Here is a 23,578-nt window from a genome sequence, read left to right on the forward strand (position 1 = left end):
TGTTGTATTCTATTTTTTGAAAGTCAACTTCACAGCCCTGGAACAAGAAGGTTGGGCTCTGCTTGTTTCCTGTAAATCAGTTATGATAATGTTCAATGATGAAACTGGGCTGTTTCTGTTTCTGTGTTATTTTATTAGTTAGTTTTGTATTTTAAATGTTTATAATTCTTCATTTGCTTTTATATGTCTGCTGTATCTTCATCTGCCATATGTCTCCGTATCCTTATTTTTCTTTTTCTATTTTATTGTTCCTTCTTAAATTTTTAAGAAGGAACAATAAATTTGTTATTTTTATATTTTGTTTAATTTCTGTAAATTGCTATGGATTAAATAATCTGCTAAATAATTCAATAATAATACAATTAAACATGATCAAACTCTGCATGTTACCCGGCTATATCATAGTTTCAAGCAAGTTTGACACCACACAAACATTTTATATATCTCAGAAACAGTGACGCTTGTGACCAGATTGGTGTTGCAGGAGCAAGCTAGCTGGGGCTGGTTAATTAAAGCTGTGATAAACTTCAGCACAGATCCATGCTGGGGAAATTGCAAGTAGTCATTCTTACTTCCTTTTGTATAATATGGGAGCGTGTTGACCTTTACCCTTTTAACACAGTTATATAACTTGAACATAATGTAATACTGTCATTATAGCTTAATTATTGATAATTTTAAATAAGGAAACAGAGAAAAACATAATTACACTGATAAATATTTTGCTTGTATATAATTTATGACTTAGAAAGCGGTGTGCACCATATTGTCTGTTTTACAGCAATTCCACAGCACCCAGTTCCACCCCTTACTACATCGTTTATATCTGACATATAGCAGGTAGCATTTTATTGTAGTTATTTTTAGTAACTTGCTGTTGATAAGAAGTTGCTAAACTTGATTTAAGCAACACATACTATGTGCGTGTTTATTATGAACATATGATTGTAGAGAAGATAAGAGTGTGTTATTGTACTAATACTAATAAGCATATGACCCATTTTGAGTAGTGGTATGGTATTTTTATACAAAGACACTTTCTCCAGGCAAATGATTTTACAATGAGACCTTGGTTAAATTGAAATGCGAGTAAAAACACAATTACTGTAATAAAGTAACTCTTGGGTTAAATGCTATGTGACTGGGTTGCTTTGTTTCAGGTACAACATCACCAAAGTTAGCTCACAGGCAGTTGTTAATCCTGTTTGAGCCAGTAGGGCCTCCGTTCCAGATGACTCTCCTCTCTAATGTTGATCGCGTTAGTGAGTGCAGGAACTGAGTGATAGTAGAAACGAGTGATCGGGCTGGGTGTGTTTCTTCCTTTAAATAGAGTTACTCAAGTGACCATGAAGAAAACAACAGCAACCTCCTGATAACTGCAACACACACAGAGTGAATCTGTCACTGTACCGGATGGTCAGCTATGGACGCAAATGACAACAAGGTAAACGGGATTAAAACACGGGACTGGGTTTTCTGCAGTGGTGTATGGTAGGCCCCGAATGGAAAATACGGAGTTAGTTTAAAAAAAAAAAAAAATATATATATATATATATATATATATATATATATATATATATATAAAGGAATCATACAGCTGTATTGTCAGATAATTTTAGCTTTCAGCTATGTCATCTAAATTTGCTTAATCCCTTGAAGCCTAAAAAGTACCTTAAATACACATATGCAGACTGACGTAATTTATGTTTTTGTGTTTATAAAATTATACTGTATATACAGTATGCGCTGTTGCACTGTCGTACTTTCTGTGAAAACATCACAGTTGCATGTTTGCCAGCTACAAAGTTAGCAATGTGTAAAATGGATATACTGAATTGTCGGTTTTGTTTTGTGTTGCTACGTAGTAAGCAAACACTGTCAGTGCTGGCACCATCCATTGCTTGTCTAATAGAATCCAAACATGAATATACCCAACAATACCGTCACATCAAAATGCAAGGAAGCAGGCACCAGTAATGCTCTTTTGCACTTACATGACCTGGGGAAATGTAACGCATGTTGTGATTAATTATTAATATCTTTGTCTGTAGAATTGCGGGAAAATTGTGAAGACCTGTGTGAAGGATTGTATTACATTTTTTGCTATGAAATAGTTATAAGGCATTGATCGCATTCGTGTAAAGAGTTCATTTTACTACAAGTGGTATAGACTTTTGAAAGGTTGTTTCTGTCTTGAATAGTGAGGCATTTTAATACTGTTATAGAATATATAACTTTCATTCTTTGAATGTGCTATTTATTTTTCTTGGATTTTTTTTTTCAGACACACCTGAAATTAATATTATGCCAATGGCTCTGTAACATATAAAATTAACCTTTTTCTTATTTGTTATTTCAGTTGGTCTGTTAGGTTAAGAAGGTTACAGCACACATTTAGGAAATTAAATATTTATATAGTAAAATAAGTCATATTTAAGAAAGCTTTTTTAGGTTTAGTCATGATGAGAGCCATGCTAACTTAGTACAGTGGATGTACAGTATATGATTATAAAGAATGCTTTATAATAATGCATACAAGTTCTTAATGATAAAATAAGAAAATGTACTGGACAGTCAGTATGGCAACAGTTTCAACATAAATCTGATAGATTTTTTTAAATCTCCCTATATACCCCCCCCCCCCCCCCCCCCCCCCCCCCCCCCCCGACATAAATGGGAATATTTATAAATATTATGTATAGCTGGTACCCAGGTAAATGTTACACGACCCAATGGTACATACTAATTTGTACTAAATGTGTATATTTAATGGTGTAACAAACACAAAAGATTTTAAATAGTCCACTGTCAGTGGTCGAAAGTTAAAAGCCTGTGCTGATAGTGATTTTGTGTTAAAACCTATGTGCAGCAAGCATTTGAATATAGTGTTGATTGTTCTCTTAATTTAAAGCACATGTCTCTTTAAGCATGTACTATGAAAAACAAACCTTCTTTAATGCATTAGATATCCAAATACAAAAAAAGATGCAAATGCAACCACTCCTTTCTTATTAGTGTCAGCTCTTGTCTCCCTTCATCTGCTGATGACCTCAGAACTAAATTTACTGAAGACAATTGTTTGCTTTTAGCTGTGGTTGTTGCTGTCTTTTTTTTTCTTTCAATTAAAGTGGACAATTGGAAGTTTAACAGTAACTGAATGGTAACAAGATAATAAGCATCGCTTGAAACAGCTCTGCCAAAAAAACAGCCAGTGATCCTTAGTGTTTTCATCATAAAGAAATCTGGAAGCAATAACAAACAAGAAAAAGGAATCTTACTGCTAATTCAACCCCTTCTAAAATGTTGACATGAGGTGTCAGACATTTGCTTGTTGAGTTAGATGCCAAAACCCACTCCCAGTTCAGAGTTCTGTATTGCTCTACGCAGTAAGATTTTGGCATTTTTATATACAATACAGTGTTTCATTGTTTTAAGTTTTTGTTTTCTACTTCCGTGACTTCTAGAACATTCAGAAACCAACTTTTATTTGTTGTAGAAAGCCTAATTTAATCATACGGTTAGTGATGATGGAATCGAGCTGTATGTCGTTAGTCTGCCGTAAATTTTCATTTTGCTTCGTTTTGGTCGAGTTATTATGGCGGCCTGCTCTGGCCATCTAAAAAAAAGAAAAAAGAAAAAATTTGTTATGTTGAGATCACAAGATAATTTGTCTCAGGATCTCGAGAAAATGGAAGTAATCACGTCCATTTTCTTGAGATCCTGGGGTAAAGAAAGAAGGGTTTTCTTGTGATCTTTTTGTTTTTTGATGGCCTCAACGAGGCATTGGCTGCTACACATCAGATGTGATGCAACAAGCCAATACTGTGTGGGCAGCGATGCAACAAAATTAATTGAACCTATACTTTAGGTAAGTATCTTCACATCCCAGGTGACACTGGAGCAATGCGAAATCAATAGGATTGAATCATATTTACTTATTTTTTACATTTTTTTTTTTTAAAATAATTTCTTCTTGTGACAATTTAAGCAACCAGAGAATAGCTTCAATGCTAGCGGTCCACTAGGTTGAAGCAGTATCCAAAATGACTACAAAACTGCCACACATACTCCAGGAAATGGGGACAATGGCTAAGTACAGGATGTGGTTCATCTGGAGACTTGTTTTATTTGGTTTGTTAGAGTGGCTCAAAATGCAGTTATTAAAAGATACCATGTACAGAGTATAATAAGGAAGCAACAAAACTGGATCAAGTCACTATTTGCAAACCCTTCCACTGTAATTTTTCAGTAAGAAAGCAGCATGCCTAATGAAAGCTGTACAGTTTAGTGGCTTTTGTACTAATGCATGTAATGTAGCCTTTAGTTAGTTTATGTAATTCTCTCTCTAGTCACCTACATGTTTATGTTTGGTGCTTTCAGTTTAGAAGGCCAGGGAGTGTCTTCCAAGAAAATAGTAAGAAACCTCATCTAGTAATTAGTAGTTCAGGTAGGTCAACTCAACAGGTTAATAGTGATGTCTTGAAACAGCTCACGGAAATTACTTTTCTAAAAATATACCTCCCAGCACCTGTGCTTAGACAATTGATCAGACCAAGACTGACCTTTAGAATAATCCCAAGCTTCACATGAATAACAAACCAGAAGACCTGGGGCCTCATCTTAGCATCTGTTTTTAACTTCATTATCATTCAGTAGTAATATAATTGTATTGTATTCTGCATTGTAAAACTTGAAGTTTGAGGTTATGGTTATAACAATTAAGCTATGAATATTTACACAAAGCAGAGGGGAGGAAAAATGTTAAACACCAATATGTTGACTAGTGCTTTAGGTTATTTTTTTTTCATTCCAAAGTGAAATAAATGAGTGTACCAAACTGTAACAGACACACTGCGTACAAGTGAAGGGATCTTGTTACTTAAACCCCTTTGAATGACTTTAGAAATCTACTGTGTTTCCCCCACCCCAAGCTGGCTCTTCATCAGTACAGTGTGCTGTTTTGTGGGCTTACTGCTCAAGTATGCTGATGGATTCATCCTGTACACCAAAGGGCCATGAATTGAATTAATCTCTATGCTTTTCCAATCTCTGGAGAGCAATCCAAAGGCATGCCAGAGACATGCTGCATTATTCTTCTCCTAATGCATAGCAAGAGGCTCACTGTTGTGGAGTTATGGGTTTGGTCCCTGTTCTCTGTGAGTGGGTGACTTGGAAATTATACCACCCTAGGCTGCCAAGTGTGCAGTTGACTACAGATCAAGAGCAATGATTGTTTGCTTGGGATTGAAGCTATTTTAACCCATTCTTTATTTTCCAAGAAAGATGAGAAACCACTTCCCTTCCTGTCTACTGTGTTGGGATTATAGAGCCTGAATAATGTTATAAACCATTTCGTACCACCAGTTTTCTTACTAACTGCACAGTGTTATAGTTAGTAAGTCTGAAAATATCTACGGGAGGTGCAGTTGTGAGGTGTTCAATGTTTATATAACTTTTCTGCTGCTGTACTTGCCTGGGACTTCACTAAAAATGTGTTCTGGTCACTGAATAATTTTCAGGTATAACTGAATACATTTCCAAATTCCTCCAATTATAATTAAAGCACTTCTCGGCCAGAAAACAACCCTATCCATTCTGGGAAATACAGCTTGATGGAAGGAGGCGTGGTTAATATTCAGGTTTACTGCTGTGCAAGCTACTGTCTATAATGCTCCTGGAAAACCAAAAGTAAAATCTGTGCATTCAAAGAGAGATCAAGAACAGGAATGTAGTTTGTAAGATAAATTGATTTTAGTGTTTAAAACATATTTTCAAAGCGTTTACTCCAGTCTTTAGCTGCTATTTACATGATTTTTTTTAAAAAAATGTTTTTACCTGCAGTAGGTTTCACAATCTATTGTGACGCACTGTTTTTAGTTAAGACCTGAAATAGACCAACTGGCTTACTGTACATCTGTCGTAAAATCTTTATAAGCCTTTAGATGAACTGAGAGCTATTATAGAATTAAATGACATTCACTAGACCTGAAACAGCTTGGCATTTTAATCCTTAGTAGTGCCAGCCTTCCTTTCACCTGTCACATGCTACAGGTTACAAATGCGAAAGCAAACTCCTGTGCACTGATAAGATAATTCAGTATTTATAGAAAGCAGAAGTCTGTTGTTTGTATGTTGTCAGGTGGATAATTTCTTTTCCTGGTAGATGATGGATATCTGTTATAATAGTCATTGTTCATGTTCTCTTGAATATATAAAAACAAAGACATACAGTACTTCACCTATGACTTACCCTAAGATTACATTTTATTATGACTTCCATAGCTACTTGTATTGTAGGCCACCGAAAGGTACTTGAATGAATACATTTAATGTATAGCTGATGTGAACAAATACACTCCTATCTTGTTTAAAGCACACGTTGTGCTGTTACACTATTCAATAACAGTAGTTTATTCAAATTGTTCACTGCCTTTTCTGCTGAACCCTTTAGGATGGCAAGCTCTCTGCTGAAGTAGAACCATTTATTCCTCAGAAGAAGGGCTCCGAAGCAGTTTTGGTCTCAATGAATCTTCCGAATGGCAGTGGAGAAGGGGGCAGTGCCAGTGGAGTGGAGCCCACTTCCATCCCTAGTTACCTGATCACGTGCTACCCATTTGTACAGGAAAATCAACCCAACAGGTGAGCATTTTCATACATTCACTCTGTTCAAATGCAAATTAAGCTGCATTTAAAACAAATACAAATAAAAATACAAGACAATGAAATGTCCACATTCAAATGAACCTACAGTACTTGAATCACTTGAACATTGAATAAAAATACCAATTTAAATAATATACACATTTTCAATACCTCCTGAAAGCAGTGCAATCTTCTTTTTAAAGGAAATGCAGCCTTGGCATGTTATAAAGAAAAACATACACAAAAACATATATACAGTCCAGATTGTACACAAGCACTACCCTGATCTCCTACTAAACCCTGTTTGTGTAAGGTCTCTGGATTTACTAATTTCTATTTTTTTGTAGGCAATTACCCTTGTATAACAGTGACATCAGATGGCAGCAGCCCAACCCGAACACAGCTGGCCCATACCTTGCTTATCCTATCCTTTCATCACCACAGCCCCCTCTTTCAAATGACTATGCCTACTACCAGATTATGCCTGCACCCTGCACTCCAATGATGGGATTTTATCACCCCTTCTCCACTCCGTATGGAGCCCCTATTCAGACAGCAGGAGTGGTCAGTGTCTCCAGTGAGTGTGCTGATCGACCTGTGCAGCCGGGGCAGCTCTTCCAAGCTGCAACCCAGAGGGGACGAGGCATCCTAAGGTCACCACTGGTGTCAAAGGTAATCAGCAAGTCATTCCTGTTTGTTTTACTGTACCCTGCTGTAATAGACATTTTTGAGGATCAGTCCATGTAGACTGTGCGAAAATAAGGGTTTAATACAGTGGCGCCAATGGGGGTGGGGCTGGGGCAACCACCACCCCCAAGCCTTAAAAAAAAAAAAAAAAAAAAGATTGCAAAACGTCTGGTTTAACTTGCTATATTTATGGGAAATTAGAATGGATCGGAGATTTCCTTTAACCTGATTGGTCTCTGATAAAGAACCGTGAATGTTATCTTTCAAACTGTTTAATCACTGTTCCAACCCCCCACCCCCTCCCCTCCGGAAATATATAAATATAGAAAATGTTCTTAAATTATAGACTGTTTTGCTTCCTCGCCACCCTATCTATCTATTTAAACTTAGTACAGCAAGTACATTACAAAATTAATGATTGAGAATAGTGTTTACTGTCGGTAGCAGTACAGTTACCACAATAGCAACTAGACAAGTTAGAGTCAAACAACTTGAAGCAGCTTGATTAAAGCAGCTTTATTTAAAATATGACTAACAGGCACATCGCATCTGAACTCATCGTGTATGAACACAATGTAAACAAGTTACTGAACAAACAGCACGACCAAGATTAACACATACTGCAGATAGGCTAACTGGATATATTTAATTACCTTACAAAGTTGTATTTTATTTATTTTGCTAATAAATGTTAGCTGTTTTATTTACAGGTTTTACAAACAGTTCACAAACCATGTTGGCTTTTCTGTACAAGGTCCTGAACTGAAGAGCAGCTCTGTGTAATTAAAAGCTTTTTTTTTTTTTATTATTTGGAAATACCCATGAAACCACCACACCCTGAAGTAGTATTATAATTAAATTCATTATCAGGCTGTTATGGTTAAATAAACACCAGTAGCATTCTGTTTATTAATCTGCTAATATGTAGTTTGTAGTGTAGCGGTGATTAATTCACTACAGGGAAAATACAGTAGTCTAATTTGATATTTGTGTAATGATTGCTTTGTTTCTTTGGATATTGAACTGTTGTGTAGCTGAAGGACTAAAATACAGGTAAACAGACTTGAGAAATCCCCCAGGCCTTCATGAATTTTAAAAGCTATACTACCATCGATATCAGTGTGAGTAACCTCCCAAGATTACTAGCTGTATAATAGCCAATTTGCTGCTGTCCCTTTAACAAAGCACGCAGTTGTGGAATACAGTACACAAAGCTGTAACCTTTGACCTTTATAATTGTCGGATCATGAATAAATTGTTGGGTGTGGATAGGTAACTGGATGAGATAAGTTCACTTTGTGTTCATTGTGTTAAATGTGCGCGTGTGTTGTATTTGGGGTTTTGTTATTCTCTTCTGAAGTGGTGTTGTATAGCTGCTTTGTTGATTTATAAAATGTGTGTAAGGAATTAGTTTTTTTCATTCTGTTGGTAGATGTAAGATTAACCAAATGTCAGTGGTTTCCATTGATAAAAAAAAAAAAACAAGTGGTTTCATTACAATGAGCACCTAAATCCGGGTTTGGTTTTGCCCCCCCCTCAAGATTGTGTTGAAATGGCGCCACTTGTTTCATAATACTTTATTGAAATAGGAGTTCATCCCTTGCTTCCTTGTCATATTTTAATGTGCATTTACAAACATGACTCCTGATATTCATATTTTTTATATACTAGGTTTCACAGCAAATACGAACCCAAAGACCGCCTATGAGAAGTATGGCTGTTCAAAAGGAGATCAGTGCTTCAGGTCCCGACAACAGATCAAAGATAGTGCTTTTGGTGGATGCTGCACAGCAGACAGGTAACCTATATATACACAAAGAATGCTTAACACAACATACATATGAATTGACCTGCTATGTTACAGCATTACCATTAGAAAAAGTTGGGTTCTTGTGGAATCGCATTTCTTTCCTATTAAGTTTTCAGTTTTTTGATTTTCAGTTCAGATCATACTGGGTTCAGACATCAGTGTTTTCTTTGAAAGGTTAGACTGCTTAGTCATGTGAGGAAACATTTTTGGAATCTGGCAAATCATGTTTTGGTGTACGGCACACTGGTTAACACTTCTGCTATGTATCCTGTTATTAGATTTCCCTGGCGAAATAGCCAATAAGTCCCTCTTGGGGCGGACTAGTCCTTTGCTATGGAAAACCAAAGCAAGGCGAAGGAGAGCGTCACACCCGGCAGCAGAGTCTTCCAGCGAGCACGGGGCCAGCGAGGCAGACATTGACAGTGACAGCGGCTACTGCAGTCCCAAACACAGCCACAATCAGGCCACTGGGATGGGCACCAGGACCTCAGATCCCACTAATAATTCAGTTGTATGTGTTTACACCTGTGTTTTGTCACGTTTTAAAGTTTTATTAGATGTAACTCATTAAGACCATTTAAATCCAAAATAAACTTCTATTACCTCCTTTTTACATTAGCAATGTTGTCCCTTCCTTCTGTTGTGCTGAAAATCTTACAGTTCTTTGCTTGTTTTGTAGGTTTTTTTTTTTTTCCCTTCAAAACAAAACCTTGTAGATTCATGGTAACTTTTCAAATCATATACTGTTGGTCACATGATCGGACTGAGTAATCATGAACTTAATTCAGCCCTGCATACCAGGAAGAGATTAGGTGTATTGTGTAGCTGCATACAGATAAAAGGAGCAGGCAAAGAGATGCGTTGAAGTAAAAGCTGTACATGGGTTGTGTCCCTTGTAGGGATTATAATGGCTCAGGTCTAGTGTCGAAGCTGTTCAACTGATGCTGAAATTGCTTTTATATAACATATTCTTCTCTTTTTCCAGGTAGTTGAATCAGCAGGAACACCAGGTAGTTCACCTTTTTGTACATAAGCTCTGTTGTTTTAATACCTGACTTGGTCGTCGTACTTGACTTCACTAATTCTTGTTTCCTTTCACAGCTGCTAGCTGGGTAAACATAGCCTCTCAAGCCACTCAGCAAACATGGATGGACAGAAATTCACAATTTCTTAGGGGTGGAAAACCAGCCGAGCACAGAAATTATGGCCAGGTAAATATAGGGATTGCAGAATCATATAAGCATTTCACTGTGTACTGCGTAAGGTGAAGCACTGAAACCTGTGCAACACTGATATTTTTCCCTACCTTCTCCAATAATCAGTCCTTTCATAAGCAAGTATTACTAGAATAGTTAGTAAGCATGATCTAAGCAAAAAACACAATAGAGAATGGCACGGAATGCACCTTCTAGGATATAAAAATTGTAAGAGATTACATAAAGAGAATGTGCTTTGTATAAAGAGAATGCTCATTGTCTGACTTGCAGGTTGGATACAGAGGCAGAGGGCAGAGCACTTCGTCCGAGAGAAGCCTGCAAAGGAGACCGCCAGACTGGAAGCCACCGAATATTAGCCAGTTAACTGTTGCACAGCAAACCACAAAGCCCTTGCATTTTGAGGTATGATTACATTGATTGAAGTGTTTAGATAACAAGCCTAATCACCTTTCTAAGTATTCTGATGAATATGTGGCTATAGAAAATAGTTTTATTTTACAGACAATTATATATGCTTGATCTCTGTGAGCTACTGCTTGTTAATGCATGTCATTGTGTGATTTCCTTCACAGGATGAAGATGAATTTCCAGACTTGGTTCCTGCAGCTGCTTTTTCAAGGACTAAGACTGAACCAATACAGCCAAAACTTCCCACGAACCTTGTATGCAATGCCATTGTATTATTTCATATACAGATAAGTTGCTGAGCTGATCTTGTTGCTATAGTGTAACTACTGTAATAAAGCACATACACAGTCACCTACAGTTTGCAGTGATGCAGAAGTAAAATACCAGTTAGAGAAATAATTTTATTTTACTTCTACCCAATACAATGCATCACATTGCATCTGGTGGTTTGTAAAAAAGCACAATTTAAAAAATATTTGACAGTGATTTTAAATAGTGTTTTTTTTTTTTTTAAGCTGGATAATTTGCCTGAGAACTCTCCAATGAACATAGTGCAGACTCCAATTCCGATTACCACTTCTGTACCTAAACGAGCAAAAAGTCAGAGGAAGAAAGCATTGGCTGCAGCCCTGGCCACTGCCCAGGAATATTCCGAGATCAGCATGGAACAAAAGAAACTTCAGGTCAGCTTTTGCCGTTTGTATTACGATTGTCACTAATCAGTAAGTTAATAACAAATCTCTTGGAATCGCATTTGTGTCGTTCGTCAGTGGGGAGGTTTGTACTTTGTGGGCGAATACTATGTGGGCTACAATTTAAACGCTACCCATGTGTTGTAGTTATTATAGACAAATTCATGGACAGTGGCCACATCAGTACATTTGAGGAACAATTAATACACAAAGAAAAAACAGACAACTGAGCATGTCCTCTTCTTGAGGTTTCAAGCTATGTACTGATTAGTCATGGGAGGAAAAACATTCTTGGAATCTTGAAATTCCTGTTTTACTGCATGGTACGATCAACGCACTGGCAATTTTAACACTTCTGCTGTGTGTCCTAGTATTACAATAGTGCCACCTCATAATTCTTTGTTATACTGATGTTTTCTGCAGGAAGCCCTGACAAAAGCTGCTGGGAAGAAGAGTAAAACCCCAGTGCAGCTGGATCTGGGAGACATGCTGGCTGCTCTGGAGAAACAGCAGATGGCAATGAAGGCCCGCCAGCTCACCAACACCAAGCCCCTGTCCTACACAGGTACTGCCCTGTGCTGTGTTACAGTAGCTAGGCTTGCAAGGTGGATCGTAATCTAGTGGTATGTTCAAATAGGAGGAGTATTTGCTACTGTGAAGCTTGCCATCCAACATTCTAGTGCTTTCATTTGAGAATACAATTTCCTGATTTGAGAGGGACCCTGAACGAACGGATTAGCAATACTGCTGGAAAATCTGCATTGTTTTTTTGTTTTTTTTAAAAAGCTAAAAATCAAGTGTAAAAAGTAGGAGTTACCCCATTCCAGCAAGGGTCTTATGTATCCAAAAAAACGTCTACATTCACCAAATTGTTTCTTCGTCTAATGGAATGTAAGAGGTCTTTAGACTCTTTTTATTGGAGAAATGGAGCACCAATTTTAAAAACATAGGATTTTAATCGTTCAATGGCATTTGTATTTGAAGAGAAAATTCCCTGAAGTCTGTGATTTTATTTTCTGTTCACGTTCTAGTTGGCACTGCAGCTCCCTTCCATAGCAGGGATTCCAGTAGCAAGAAGTTGATACTGAAAAGCGTGCCCTATACTGGGCCTCATAATGTGCTGGACTCTACTGCCCCCAGGCTAAAAAGAGGAAAGGAAAGGGAGGTTCCCAAGGTGAAGAGGCCAACAGCACTTAAGAAGGTTAGAAATTGACAGTACTACATGAAAAGATAATACAAAGAATACAAATCTATAGCAATGCTATGTCAGTCATAGTGCGATAAGTACATGCTATTTTATGGCACTTTAGCAACATGATGTAATGTTGATACATGGGGTCAGATTCATTGTCTTTATACCTAAGTGCAGTTTGCACCATTTCTTGGTTAAAAGGAAAATAAAACTAAGATTTACCTAAAGTGATGACTAAAACACATTTGCAAATTTTTTACCCTAGATTATTCTGAAGGAAAGAGAAGTAAAGAAAGGCAAATACTCTCTTGACCAGAGTCTCGTGGAACCAGAAGAGCAGGGGGACCTACAGTTACATTTTACTGATGACCAGTCCAGGGAAGCTGGGTCTCAGGAAGGTTTGTAAATCTGCAGTGCCTTCTCATACCTGTCTACTCATTCCCATGTATCACAAGTGTTATTATTGAAGTACATGTATATAAACTGTTTTTCAGAAATGGGTCTTAGCATTCCCAGCGATGCCTCTCTTTCCCCTGCAAGTCAGAACTCGCCATACAGCATCACTCCTGTCTCTCAAGGATCCCCTGCTAGTTCTGGAATAGGAAGTCCAATGGCAACGTCGGCCATCACGAAAATACACAGCAGGAGATTCAGAGAGTAGGTGCTTTGAAAGATACGGTTTTAAAAAATAAATAAATAAATAAATAAATAAATGCAACCAGAAACAAATTACTACCTGTAAGCTTTCAGTCCTCAAATACACCTGCATAAACACAAGAACCAAGAACTGCCTTTTGAATTGCTCTGTTTTTTGTTTAGTTTAATGAGAGCTTCTATAAAGATCCATAAATACCTTGGTACAAGGCTACCCATGGGTTAACAGTGTTGCAAAACAATTATTAGCTTTTCAAATTCTTAACCCACCCAGATAACACATTGGCCCAAATGAAATATATTCAGGATCTGAAATGTCTGCTGTAAATGCTAACATGCTCTTTTAAGGAAGGACTATACAATAAGTGATTGTACAGTGTATGGTACAAGTGGCTTGTAGATTGCTTGCTTCTCAATGCATTGTATGCTTCGCTTTACAAACAAGCTTTTGTTGTCAGAATTGTCCAATGTAAGCACTTTGCTCCAGCCTACTCAAATCTGTCAAACCTTACAGATCATGAATTCTAACAACCCTATAGAGACAGAAAAACTCATGTTTTGGTGCAGTTCATTCCTAAAGAAATATCTGTGCATTGTGGTATTTTTTTGTCCGCTAACTGAAGTTTCATAGCCCCACAACACTGCTAGTGTTACCTTTTTATAAATCACAACTCTCCTATTACTCTCATGTAGTACATGTATTTCAGTTTCCTGTATTTGTTGAGGTCTAGGCAGAAGCTGTACTGTTAAGACCACCAGTTTTTTTCAGTTGCATAAAGTTAGTTTATCTGCAAAGCTAAGAGGTTCAGGTTGCTCAGTGTGTGAAATGACATCTTATAATTAGAGACACCCTATGTATTGTTAACTTAATTTATTGATTAAATACATTTTTAAACAAATGAAGATTCAAATCGGGAACTACTTATAAACATTAAGTGTTGTTCAACTTTAGAATTGTATATTCTATGCACAGGATTTGCTTGTTTTGTTAAGTGATTTTTCTCTATATTTGAATTGTTTGAATGAATTAGGTATTGCAACCAGGTTCTGAGCAAGGAGATTGACGAGAGCGTGACTGTCCTGCTGCAGGAACTTGTGCGCTTTCAGGAGCGTGTGTACCAGAAGGACCCTGCGAAGGCCAAAGCCAAGAGAAGGCTGGTCATGGGCCTGCGTGAAGTGACCAAGCACATGAGACTCAACAAGATCAAGTGCGTCATCATCTCCCCAAACTGTGAAAAGATCCAGTCGAAAGGTAAGAACAAGCTCGTAGAAGTGCAGACAACCCTTTTAAATAAGTAGTGAGAATTGAAAACTAATTACATACAATTATACTGAAAAGCATATGCAATTGCATAGTGATTATGTAATTGCAGTGTATTGAAATGTATTATAATTCATATTAAAATCCAAAGATATATATTACATAGTGATTATATAATTGCAGTGTATTGAAATGTATTATAATTCATATTAAAATCCAAAGATATATATTCTACTAATATGCCATTAATGAATAAATACAACAGTGTGACCCTGGATGGTGCAATGTGAACTGCCTAGTTTTATTAATGATCTGATCACAGAAATACTAGAAATTGCAAAAGCAGATTGTTTTATTACTTACAGGTAGGGGGCAGCAAAAACATTTCTAAAAGGGCATTCATGTATTTATTGTAAACCTTGTTAACCAGCCACCATGTCAGATATATCCTTGTTAAATTGTTTCATGAAGTGTAGTTTCCCTTTAATGTCTGCTTTTTGTTACCATATAGATCTACAGACTAACCCTCTTCTCCCCCCTCCTGCTAAGGTGGACTGGATGAAGCACTGTACAATGTCATAGCTATGGCCAGGGAGCAGGAGATTCCTTTTGTCTTTGCACTGGGGCGCAAAGCATTGGGGCGCTGTGTCAACAAACTGGTTCCTGTTAGTGTTGTCGGAATCTTCAACTTCAGTGGGGCAGAGGTAGGAATTGAGAACACTGTCATAGAGAAACACAAATGTATCAGTGTCTGGGTACGTGGGGGTGCACATTGCTGGAGCACACTGATGAAGGGCTTCTAACTTTTTAATATGTTCTATAAAAGAGATAACAAGTGTGTTGTATGCGGTTCACTTAATTGCACTTTTTTACCACAACATTTTTAAAGTGCAAAGCTTAACTTTAACATTACTTTGAGAAACAAAAGCAGCTTTACAACCATCTGATTATCAAGTGATGATGATTCTTGTATTTAGTTTATAGTATATGCTTAAAGTATGTACTATACTTAATGTATATCCCCTTCGGTAACGATTTTTTATGAAAATGTTTAGACAGTTTGTGTGAACTCTGTGGAGTTCGAGAAGTTGCCCTGCCAAAATCTTGAAATATATATATTATAAAATAGATGCATAGATAGGAAACAACATGGTACCATTTTATACTGATAGGGAAATACTAACGTAATCGCGATTATTTCCCAGTGCCTGTTTAATAAAGTGGTGTCACTAACGGAGGAAGCTAGAAAGGCATACAAAGACATGGTTTCAGCTATGGAGCAGGAGCAGGCTGAGGAAGCGCTGAAGAATGTGAAGAAGGCCCCCCACCACATGGGTCATTCGCGGAACCCGTCAGCAGCCAGTGCCATCTCCTTCTGCAGTGTCATTTCAGAGCCCATCTCTGAAGTCAATGAGAAAGAATACGGTAACATTTCAAATCCCAAAGATGGATTGATTTCTCCAGAATGTAGATTCTGTTTTTAAACTAGCGTTGACACATTTTGATAATCTGGGTTGCATGTAAAAGAAAGGTGCCTTAATAGAAGGGTTGAACAGAGATTAAAAGATGGAGTAGGAATTCTAAAATGTTTTTAATTGTTATGTTTCATTCAGAACTTCCTGTTTTTAATGCTTTCTTGTTTTCTATTTATAGAAACAAATTGGAGAAACATGGTTGAGACCTCTGATTTACTAGAAGCATCAGAGACCAAGAAGGAGGAGTCAGCCAGCAGGACTGCTGTACCAGAGAAATCTGTTAACACAATAGCTGATAAAGGCAGCGTGGCAGCTCCTTCTCCATCTGTCAAGGTCGCCAGCATCGCTCCTGCTACCTCGGCTGCCCAGCCTGCAAAAACTGCTGCAGTGAGTGGTGCTGAAAAGGATGAAGGGAAACCAGACGACACCCTGGAATGGGCTTCCCAGCAGAGCACTGAGACTGGGTCCCTTGATGGGAGCTGTCGGGACCTGCTTAATTCCTCCATCACAAGCACAACCAGTACCCTGGTACCAGGCATGCTGGAGGAGGACGAGGATGAAGACGAGGAAGAGGAGGAGGACTATAACCACAAGCCTATATCAGTGGAGGTGCCACTCACTAGCAGGATTGAGTCTTGGGTGACTGAGGCCCAGAAGACCTTGGAAAACCTGCAGCTTGGCAAAAACCAGGACAGCACGGAGGAAGACGACGGTGGACATAGCGAGGAGGAAGAACTAGAAGCGTCCAAGCAAGCAGACCCCGTTCTAGAACATAAAGAGCAGCAGCTCAAACCCAAGAGCATAACCTGTTGACTAAAACCAGCAGCTCCACAGAAGGGGCACTTTGTTTTCTAATTCTGTACTGTATTCCAAGCCTCACATCAGTAATCTCAGGAAACTTGAAAACCATTCATAGGGATAACTTGTAAAGTTTTTCGAGATGTTTAACATGGTTATATCATCTCCAAAATTTTGCATTTTCTTTAAAAGGACTTTCAGTATTACTTACTCCACAGTTTCCTAATTTTGGAATATTTTAAAATAGCTGCAAGTAATTGTAAGCAACATTGGTTAATTACTAGAACATTTGGAGCGGTTTGTTAACCTGTATAGTTTTAAATTGATATGCATTATTTCCGAACAGTTCAGTTTTTCCTTTAAAATATGTCTTCATATGGGATAATGGCATTTTGAATGCTAGTAATACAGCTTTTGGAACAAATTTGAAGGTTATGCACTTTTATGAATTTGAAACTTTGGTTTGGTTACAGATACTGTTTGTATATTAACACATGCAGTGGGAATAATCTTCTTTTGTATATATATTTTGTTTCCATTAATTTAACAAAGTAGTACTAGACTAAAGCCTCAGACATCACAAAATAGGATTTAACATTTTATTGCATTACATCTAGCAATGACATTCTAATATATAATACAATATATATTTTTTTTTTCCTCAGGATTTTTTTTGGGGTAAAGTTGTAATACAGGTGAAAGGGAAAGTTAAGTTTTGTGAAAGTTGTTTTTTTTTTTTTTTTTTTTTTTGCCTTTGCTTTACTGAGTAGGCAGAATATTTGAGGTAAGTTCAAAATTTAAGTATGAGATATGTATCTCAACAGCCTTTAGATTTATAAAAAAAAAAAAAAAAAAAAAAAAAAAGTTCCAATAAATGTGTTTCAATTAATTTTCTTGGTCTAAGAAAGTATGACCAGAGGTATTACATTGTTTTTTCAGGTTGAATTCCTTCGGTATGGTAAATATTCTACAATAACTATGTACATACAGGAATATACATAATTTGTTCCCTATAGTTCTACATTTTCAAGCAAAAAGTATTCCTCATACACTTATTTGTTTGTCCAGGCGTAGACTTCTGGTTTGTATAGTGTGAACAATACAAGATAAGATTCCATCTGTAGTTTCTATATGTTGGATATCAACACAGGCCATGCATACAAAGTTTTGATTTTCAAAATGGCTTCCATTTTTCTTCTTTAAAAAAAAAAAAAAAAAACCTCTAATGAAACTGTTTGTCTAGAAAGTAAACTGCCTTCTAAAAATATAATTGCATACAGTTATGTAAAAAAAAAATATAAAAAAAGAATAATTACAAAAATATCATCTTGGCCCTATATATTAAATGTAAGGGTGGTTCTTACAACACTTGTTTAAGAAAGCCCCATTGGATTATGTTTTCAGAATTGTTTCTTTGTCTGTAATGCTACTAACACCAGGTATTAGGTTCTTGTTACACTGGTTCCAGTAGAAACCCATTTGTTTGCACTTTAGTACCGTGCAACATTTTAAATATGTCTGTCAAAGTTCCCCCAGTAATGTATTTCAGTGTTGATGGAAGAACTTCTTTTCTTGTTTCTGTTGTACTTAATCTGTTTTTCAGTATCCAGGTATAAAAATTATGTAAATTGCTTTCCGATAGTATTTACTTGTATTATGATGTAATTTGTTTACATAACAAAAAATGAAGTAAATGTACCATATTTGTGATCACAAAAATCTTTAAGGTAAAGCAAGCGATGCATTTGTTTTTTTTTAGTTTTCAACAAATTTAGCGTTTAGTCAATTTCTAATAATGGCTCCTACAGGTCACTAATTGAATTATTCACCTTCAGTGTTCCACCTGACACTTAATGATCGCTTCTTTACATGTAATAGATATTCATGGGTTTTGTTCTACAAATCCAGTTCATTTAGGCAATTACTGGTTTCTAACGATGTCTGTTTCTCTGATATTTCATTATTTTCATAACAATAAGATACACATGTTAAAAATTGTTTAAAAAAACTTTAAATATTGGGAGGTTGGGTATTTTCTCTATGAAATTGCATATGCAAGTTTTATATATGCTGTTTGTACTTCAGTGTCTGGAAAATTAAGCTGTCACACAAACCAATTTGAAATTCTGTTGCAATTTTCAGTAATTTGATAACTGGATGTGTAAACCCCACAAACATTATAATAGAAAATACTGTTTATGCTCAATGGAAGTCTTTTCTTGTCATATTAATGGTATTCGTTTCCTTGCTTTTACTGTTTCGTTATAGTGTGTGTACTGAGTAATAATAGCAACTGCGTCTTTTGCACTATGTAAATACTAGTGAATTTCGTCCTGTTAATTAATAAAACGTGAAAATTGTTGTACTTCCCTTTTAACGTCTAGTCCTCTTTCAAAGTGTACAGACATGCCAGCTCTGAGCTTCTCATACTTACCTTTAACCCAATTTGACTATCCTGACTGGTTAGTACTATTATTAAAACGGTTGGGTTAAATACATTTTCAAGACCAAATGTGTGAATCACTTTCTGAATATCAACGTGCTACCTTTTATTGCTGTCAAGACAATTTCTTCTTTTCACCTACAAAAGCAATGATAGATATTGCCAAGCGTTCGAGTCCTGGCTATAAGGGCCCAACCTGGGAGGTCACAGCATAGAGTTTGGCCTGTAGAGGTTGCTGCTGTGCAATGAGGTTAGCTAGCTCAGGGGTGGGCAATTCTGGTCCATATATTATATATATATATATATATATATATAGATATATATATATATATATATATATATATATATATATATATATATATATATATATATATATATATATATATATATATTTGAAATGCTGTCTTTGTTATACAGATGCCATTTTACACACATGACCTGTAAGGTGCACCTTTTTCTCAAATCTTATTGCTTTTATTTTATTTTCTGTTTATCATTTAAAATGCTATAAGGGTATCAGAAGGTCTAACACTGACTGCAGACTGGTCTTGGGGGAAGATAGAATACCCTTAATTCCGAATCCTACTGCAACTAATTACATTGCTGCGTTTGATCTGTCTCTCAGGGAACTGACAAGATGAGCTCTTGGTCTGTAATGCTGACACCCCCATTAAACAGCCTTTGATTTTTTAGCATGGCATTTTCATTCTGCATGTTCTACAGTATATACTGGGGTTCGACTGATCAGGTGCCGTGCCAAACAGCAGCAATGTCTCTGATACTAGCAGTCTTTTGTGATCACAGGTTCCAGTCCAATTCTGTCTCTAGACAATTATTGTAAAAAAATAAATAAATAAACAGGACATCTTCCAGGTTTGTTAGCTGTGTTATAGAAGTGCAGCAATTATTGTTCTTTTAATTAAAAAGTGTTAATTGGAAAAAATTAGAGTTTCCAAGAGTGTCCTGGGCATGCCAACTAGATGGCAGCGGCATCATTCAGCGTTTTCACGATTTATAAACAAGTATGCGATTGACACTTACCTAATTGCCCCACTATACAGATCACAGTTCCTCTAGTGACTTATTTGCTAAAAAGTCCCTATGCTAAAAATCAGTGTAACCATGGTGCCTGCCCACTAACACTAAACGTTTCCTAGTACCAGCACTATTGCGTTGATGATTCATTATGGTTGGGAAGCAAAAACCCAAACTGAATATCAGAAGTCTTTCCATAGGGGATAAAGAATAGTAATGATTTTCTCTAATATCCAAGTACTGTAAGATGCTAATGCTACATATTGTGTATATAGAAATACCTTTACAATACAGATAATAGGATAATTTGTGATTATTTACTGCCCACTTCCATCATCTGTACCTGCATTGATCCTATTGAGGTTCTACTTTTTTGCATGTAGTAACCATTTTCTGTTTTTCTTACATTTTATTTCCTATTTTCATTTTTTTTTTTTTGGTTATTTCATGTTGTTCCATTTACAGCCTTAACATAAACTAAAGCATCAGCTAGAATCTTTGAACCCTGCAGACAACTCCAATAGCCTCACTGGTAAGGTCATATGCTAAATTGGAAGCTCTATATTTATTTATCTCCAGCCACTATGACTTGACAGAAAAAAGGCGATGTACAGTCTACTGAATTCAGTCAGAATTATAGCGTTTCTGTAGATTGGCAGCGCAATACGGCCATTTTGTGGGACTGTAATCTGGGTGGAAAGGTCAAGACTGGGTATCAGATTCATTTTATTTGGCTTAATATTGCCATCACAAACTAATGTCTAAACATGAAAAAATAGACATGGTGGAAAAACTCGATTACCCACAGACTTCAACTTTCAGAAAAACGTGTTCAGTTGGTAATAGGACTCAAGCAGAGCTTATATAAAGAAAATTAAATTGTGGATTATCACATTTTTCCAGGACACCACTCAATGGATTATTAATATAGAGCGGCAGAGCACATTTCAGCCACATTGAAACTGCATATTGGTATGTTTTATAAAGTAGATGGAAGTCTGTTCCAGCTGCTGTGACTTTGATATCAGTGTCTCGCAAATTAAGATGAAGCTTAAACAGGAGCCTGATCTACATCTTCTTAATTAAAACAGGATTTCTAAATTAGTTTTAAACAAAGAACACTTTCAAGATGTTAAATAAACACTGTAAACTGTGTTCCTGTTTCCATGGTTAAAATGTAGTGAGTATACCAGTCTTTATTATGTGAAACTAGGCAGTGATGTATAAAATTAACTTGGGGGAATTTTTCAGTTTCTCTGTTGTTTGCCAAAAAAAAAAAAAAAAAAAAAGTATTGTATTGTATTTAAAAAAAAAAAAAAAAAAAAAAAGTTAATGTATTTTTCTCTGGTTTCTAACATAAACTATAATTCAGAATTACATTTTCACATGGGTAATTAATTGCATGGCTCTTCATGAAAAGCATTTCTTTAAAGGTTCTGATATATTTTTCATTTGATCAGATCTAGAGTTGATATGTTTCTCTATGAATAGTAATGCGTGCGACCACTGCTGCTTTTAGTGCATCACGGGTGAGTGATAACACTATGTAACACAATTTTTGTTCCTGGGTAGTAAGTGTTATTTCCTAATTGCTTATGCCTCAAAAGTATATAAAATGGTTATTATTCCCCACAAACTTTGCTTTTGTGACCAGGACAGTGATATTTCAAAATATCACTATTTCCAATGGGAAAACGGGCAAATGTGTGTCTTTTCGTTCACATAAAGTTCTCAAAAGAATTGAGATGGGTATTGACCGGCTTATAGAGCTGCTTGTTCTGGCATGTCAGTAATCTTCTATATTTGATATTCTAAAAAGAACACAGCGTTATTATACTGCACGCTGCAATTTTATACAATTAAGGTAAAAACAGGAAATACAGTATGCAAACCATGCCATGCATTTTATAAACAGCAGAGGGTATAAGTCCTTGTTTTTCTTCCCGAGCTACAGCCCTCTATACAATGACTTTCCATAACCTGCTGCTGATGCAGGTAGTAGCAGCGGTGTAGCTGTTTAATTTACAGATTGACAAGGCGGCTTCGGAGAGAGGGGGAGGTAGCTTGTGTGCCAGCAAGTCATGGAATTGCACAGAAGTGGAACTATGGAGAATGTAGCAAACAGTCACTCAGAAGTCAAATTGCAGTGTAACAACAGAACTAGTACCAGCTCTGCAAATTGATCTGCTAACTATGTTTTCATTACAGTTGACTAATAATAATAATTAAAAAAAAAAAAAAAAAAAAAAAAAAAAAAAAAAAAAACCCCAAAACAACTGAGTGGTATTGTACTGGAAATGTAAAGATAAATGTAAAGATACAGGAAATGCCAACAGTATTGGGATGAGACAGGTGGCTCATCCTATATGTGCATTGCTAATTCAGAAGCACTTTAAGGAATAATACCCACTTTTGGAACTGTCTGAGAAAGCCAGAGGAACTTGTTTTTAACAAAGTGGACATGTTGTATATAATTGACCACTAGGGGTGTGCGCCAGTAATTTCTTCCCCTGCTAAAATAGTGGGTTAAACTGTAAACTTTTTTTTTTTTTTTTTTTTTTTGTGAAATGGTTGAAGTTAAGTACTGCTATCATACAGGTAGGTGCAATGTTACAGATAGGCTTTGACCTATAGTACTCTAATGCCACTGTTTGAGAATGAGGCATCAGGGTCTCATTTGCATTGACAAAATGGACTCCAGGCGATTCCAATAGCTTGTGATTAAACTAATATTATTTTATTTAAAATGTGATATGCAAAAACATCTTGCTCACGTAGGACTCCTGATGCTGACAAAATAGCAAACCTAATATAATATACATGCTTCATTAAAACCACATTATGCAACAGCTGGAGCAGGCAAACATCTTCAATCAGGTTTAGAAAATGTTACCTGAAGCTTGCAGTAATGATTTAAATGACTGTGCATATGCAAGAGTTATCCTATAAAAGATATAGTCAAAATGTATACCTTTTGAACGTGCAAGGGAGCATCAGAATGTAGTTCATGGTGACCTACATTTACATGAGTTCTGGCCTGTGGTTGGAAAAGCTAATAAAAGTTATAACTGCTGAACTTATCTGAAAGGTTTCATGCAAATTCTGTATCAGTGATTATGTTCTGACTCCAGTCCTATAAATGGCTCTGCAAAACAACAAAGGTTTGAATAGTCTGTCTTGCCTGGAGACATTTAGGCTTCTCAGGGACAGGGTCATGAGAGATCAGCTGGAGTGGTTTTAGCTGTGCAAGCCATAAGATCTGCC

General features: G+C 36.5%; 1 protein-coding gene across 1 annotated transcript; it reads left to right on the top strand.

Moving 5' to 3' along the window:
• Window positions 1-1,238: 1,238 nt before the first annotated feature.
• LOC121299107 (selenocysteine insertion sequence-binding protein 2-like) lies at window positions 1,239-17,561 on the top strand. The gene is made up of 18 exons (XM_041226650.1): window positions 1,239-1,444; window positions 6,452-6,639; window positions 6,990-7,314; window positions 9,001-9,127; window positions 9,418-9,650; window positions 10,125-10,149; window positions 10,241-10,350; window positions 10,627-10,758; window positions 10,929-11,018; window positions 11,280-11,447; window positions 11,880-12,021; window positions 12,488-12,657; window positions 12,914-13,046; window positions 13,143-13,305; window positions 14,334-14,554; window positions 15,113-15,267; window positions 15,769-15,988; window positions 16,217-17,561. Exons 1-18 carry the CDS (start codon window positions 1,424-1,426, stop codon window positions 16,849-16,851), a joined length of 3,258 nt encoding a protein of 1,085 aa, XP_041082584.1. The 5' UTR covers window positions 1,239-1,423; the 3' UTR covers window positions 16,852-17,561.
• Window positions 17,562-23,578: the final 6,017 nt, after the last annotated feature.

This window comes from Polyodon spathula, chromosome 24 (genome assembly GCF_017654505.1).
Source record: "Polyodon spathula isolate WHYD16114869_AA chromosome 24, ASM1765450v1, whole genome shotgun sequence".
In the NCBI taxonomy this organism is placed as follows: Eukaryota; Metazoa; Chordata; class Actinopteri; order Acipenseriformes; family Polyodontidae; genus Polyodon; species Polyodon spathula.

Excerpts from the sequence above, each read along its gene's own strand:
- LOC121299107 (XM_041226650.1), top strand. The coding sequence starts at position 1,424 with ATGGACGCAAATGACAACAAG. Across the intron at positions 11,019-11,279 it reads CAAAACTTCCCACGAACCTT|CTGGATAATTTGCCTGAGAA; the intron begins GTATGCAATGCC and ends TTTTTTTTTAAG. Across the intron at positions 14,555-15,112 it reads TGAAAAGATCCAGTCGAAAG|GTGGACTGGATGAAGCACTG; the intron begins GTAAGAACAAGC and ends CCTCCTGCTAAG.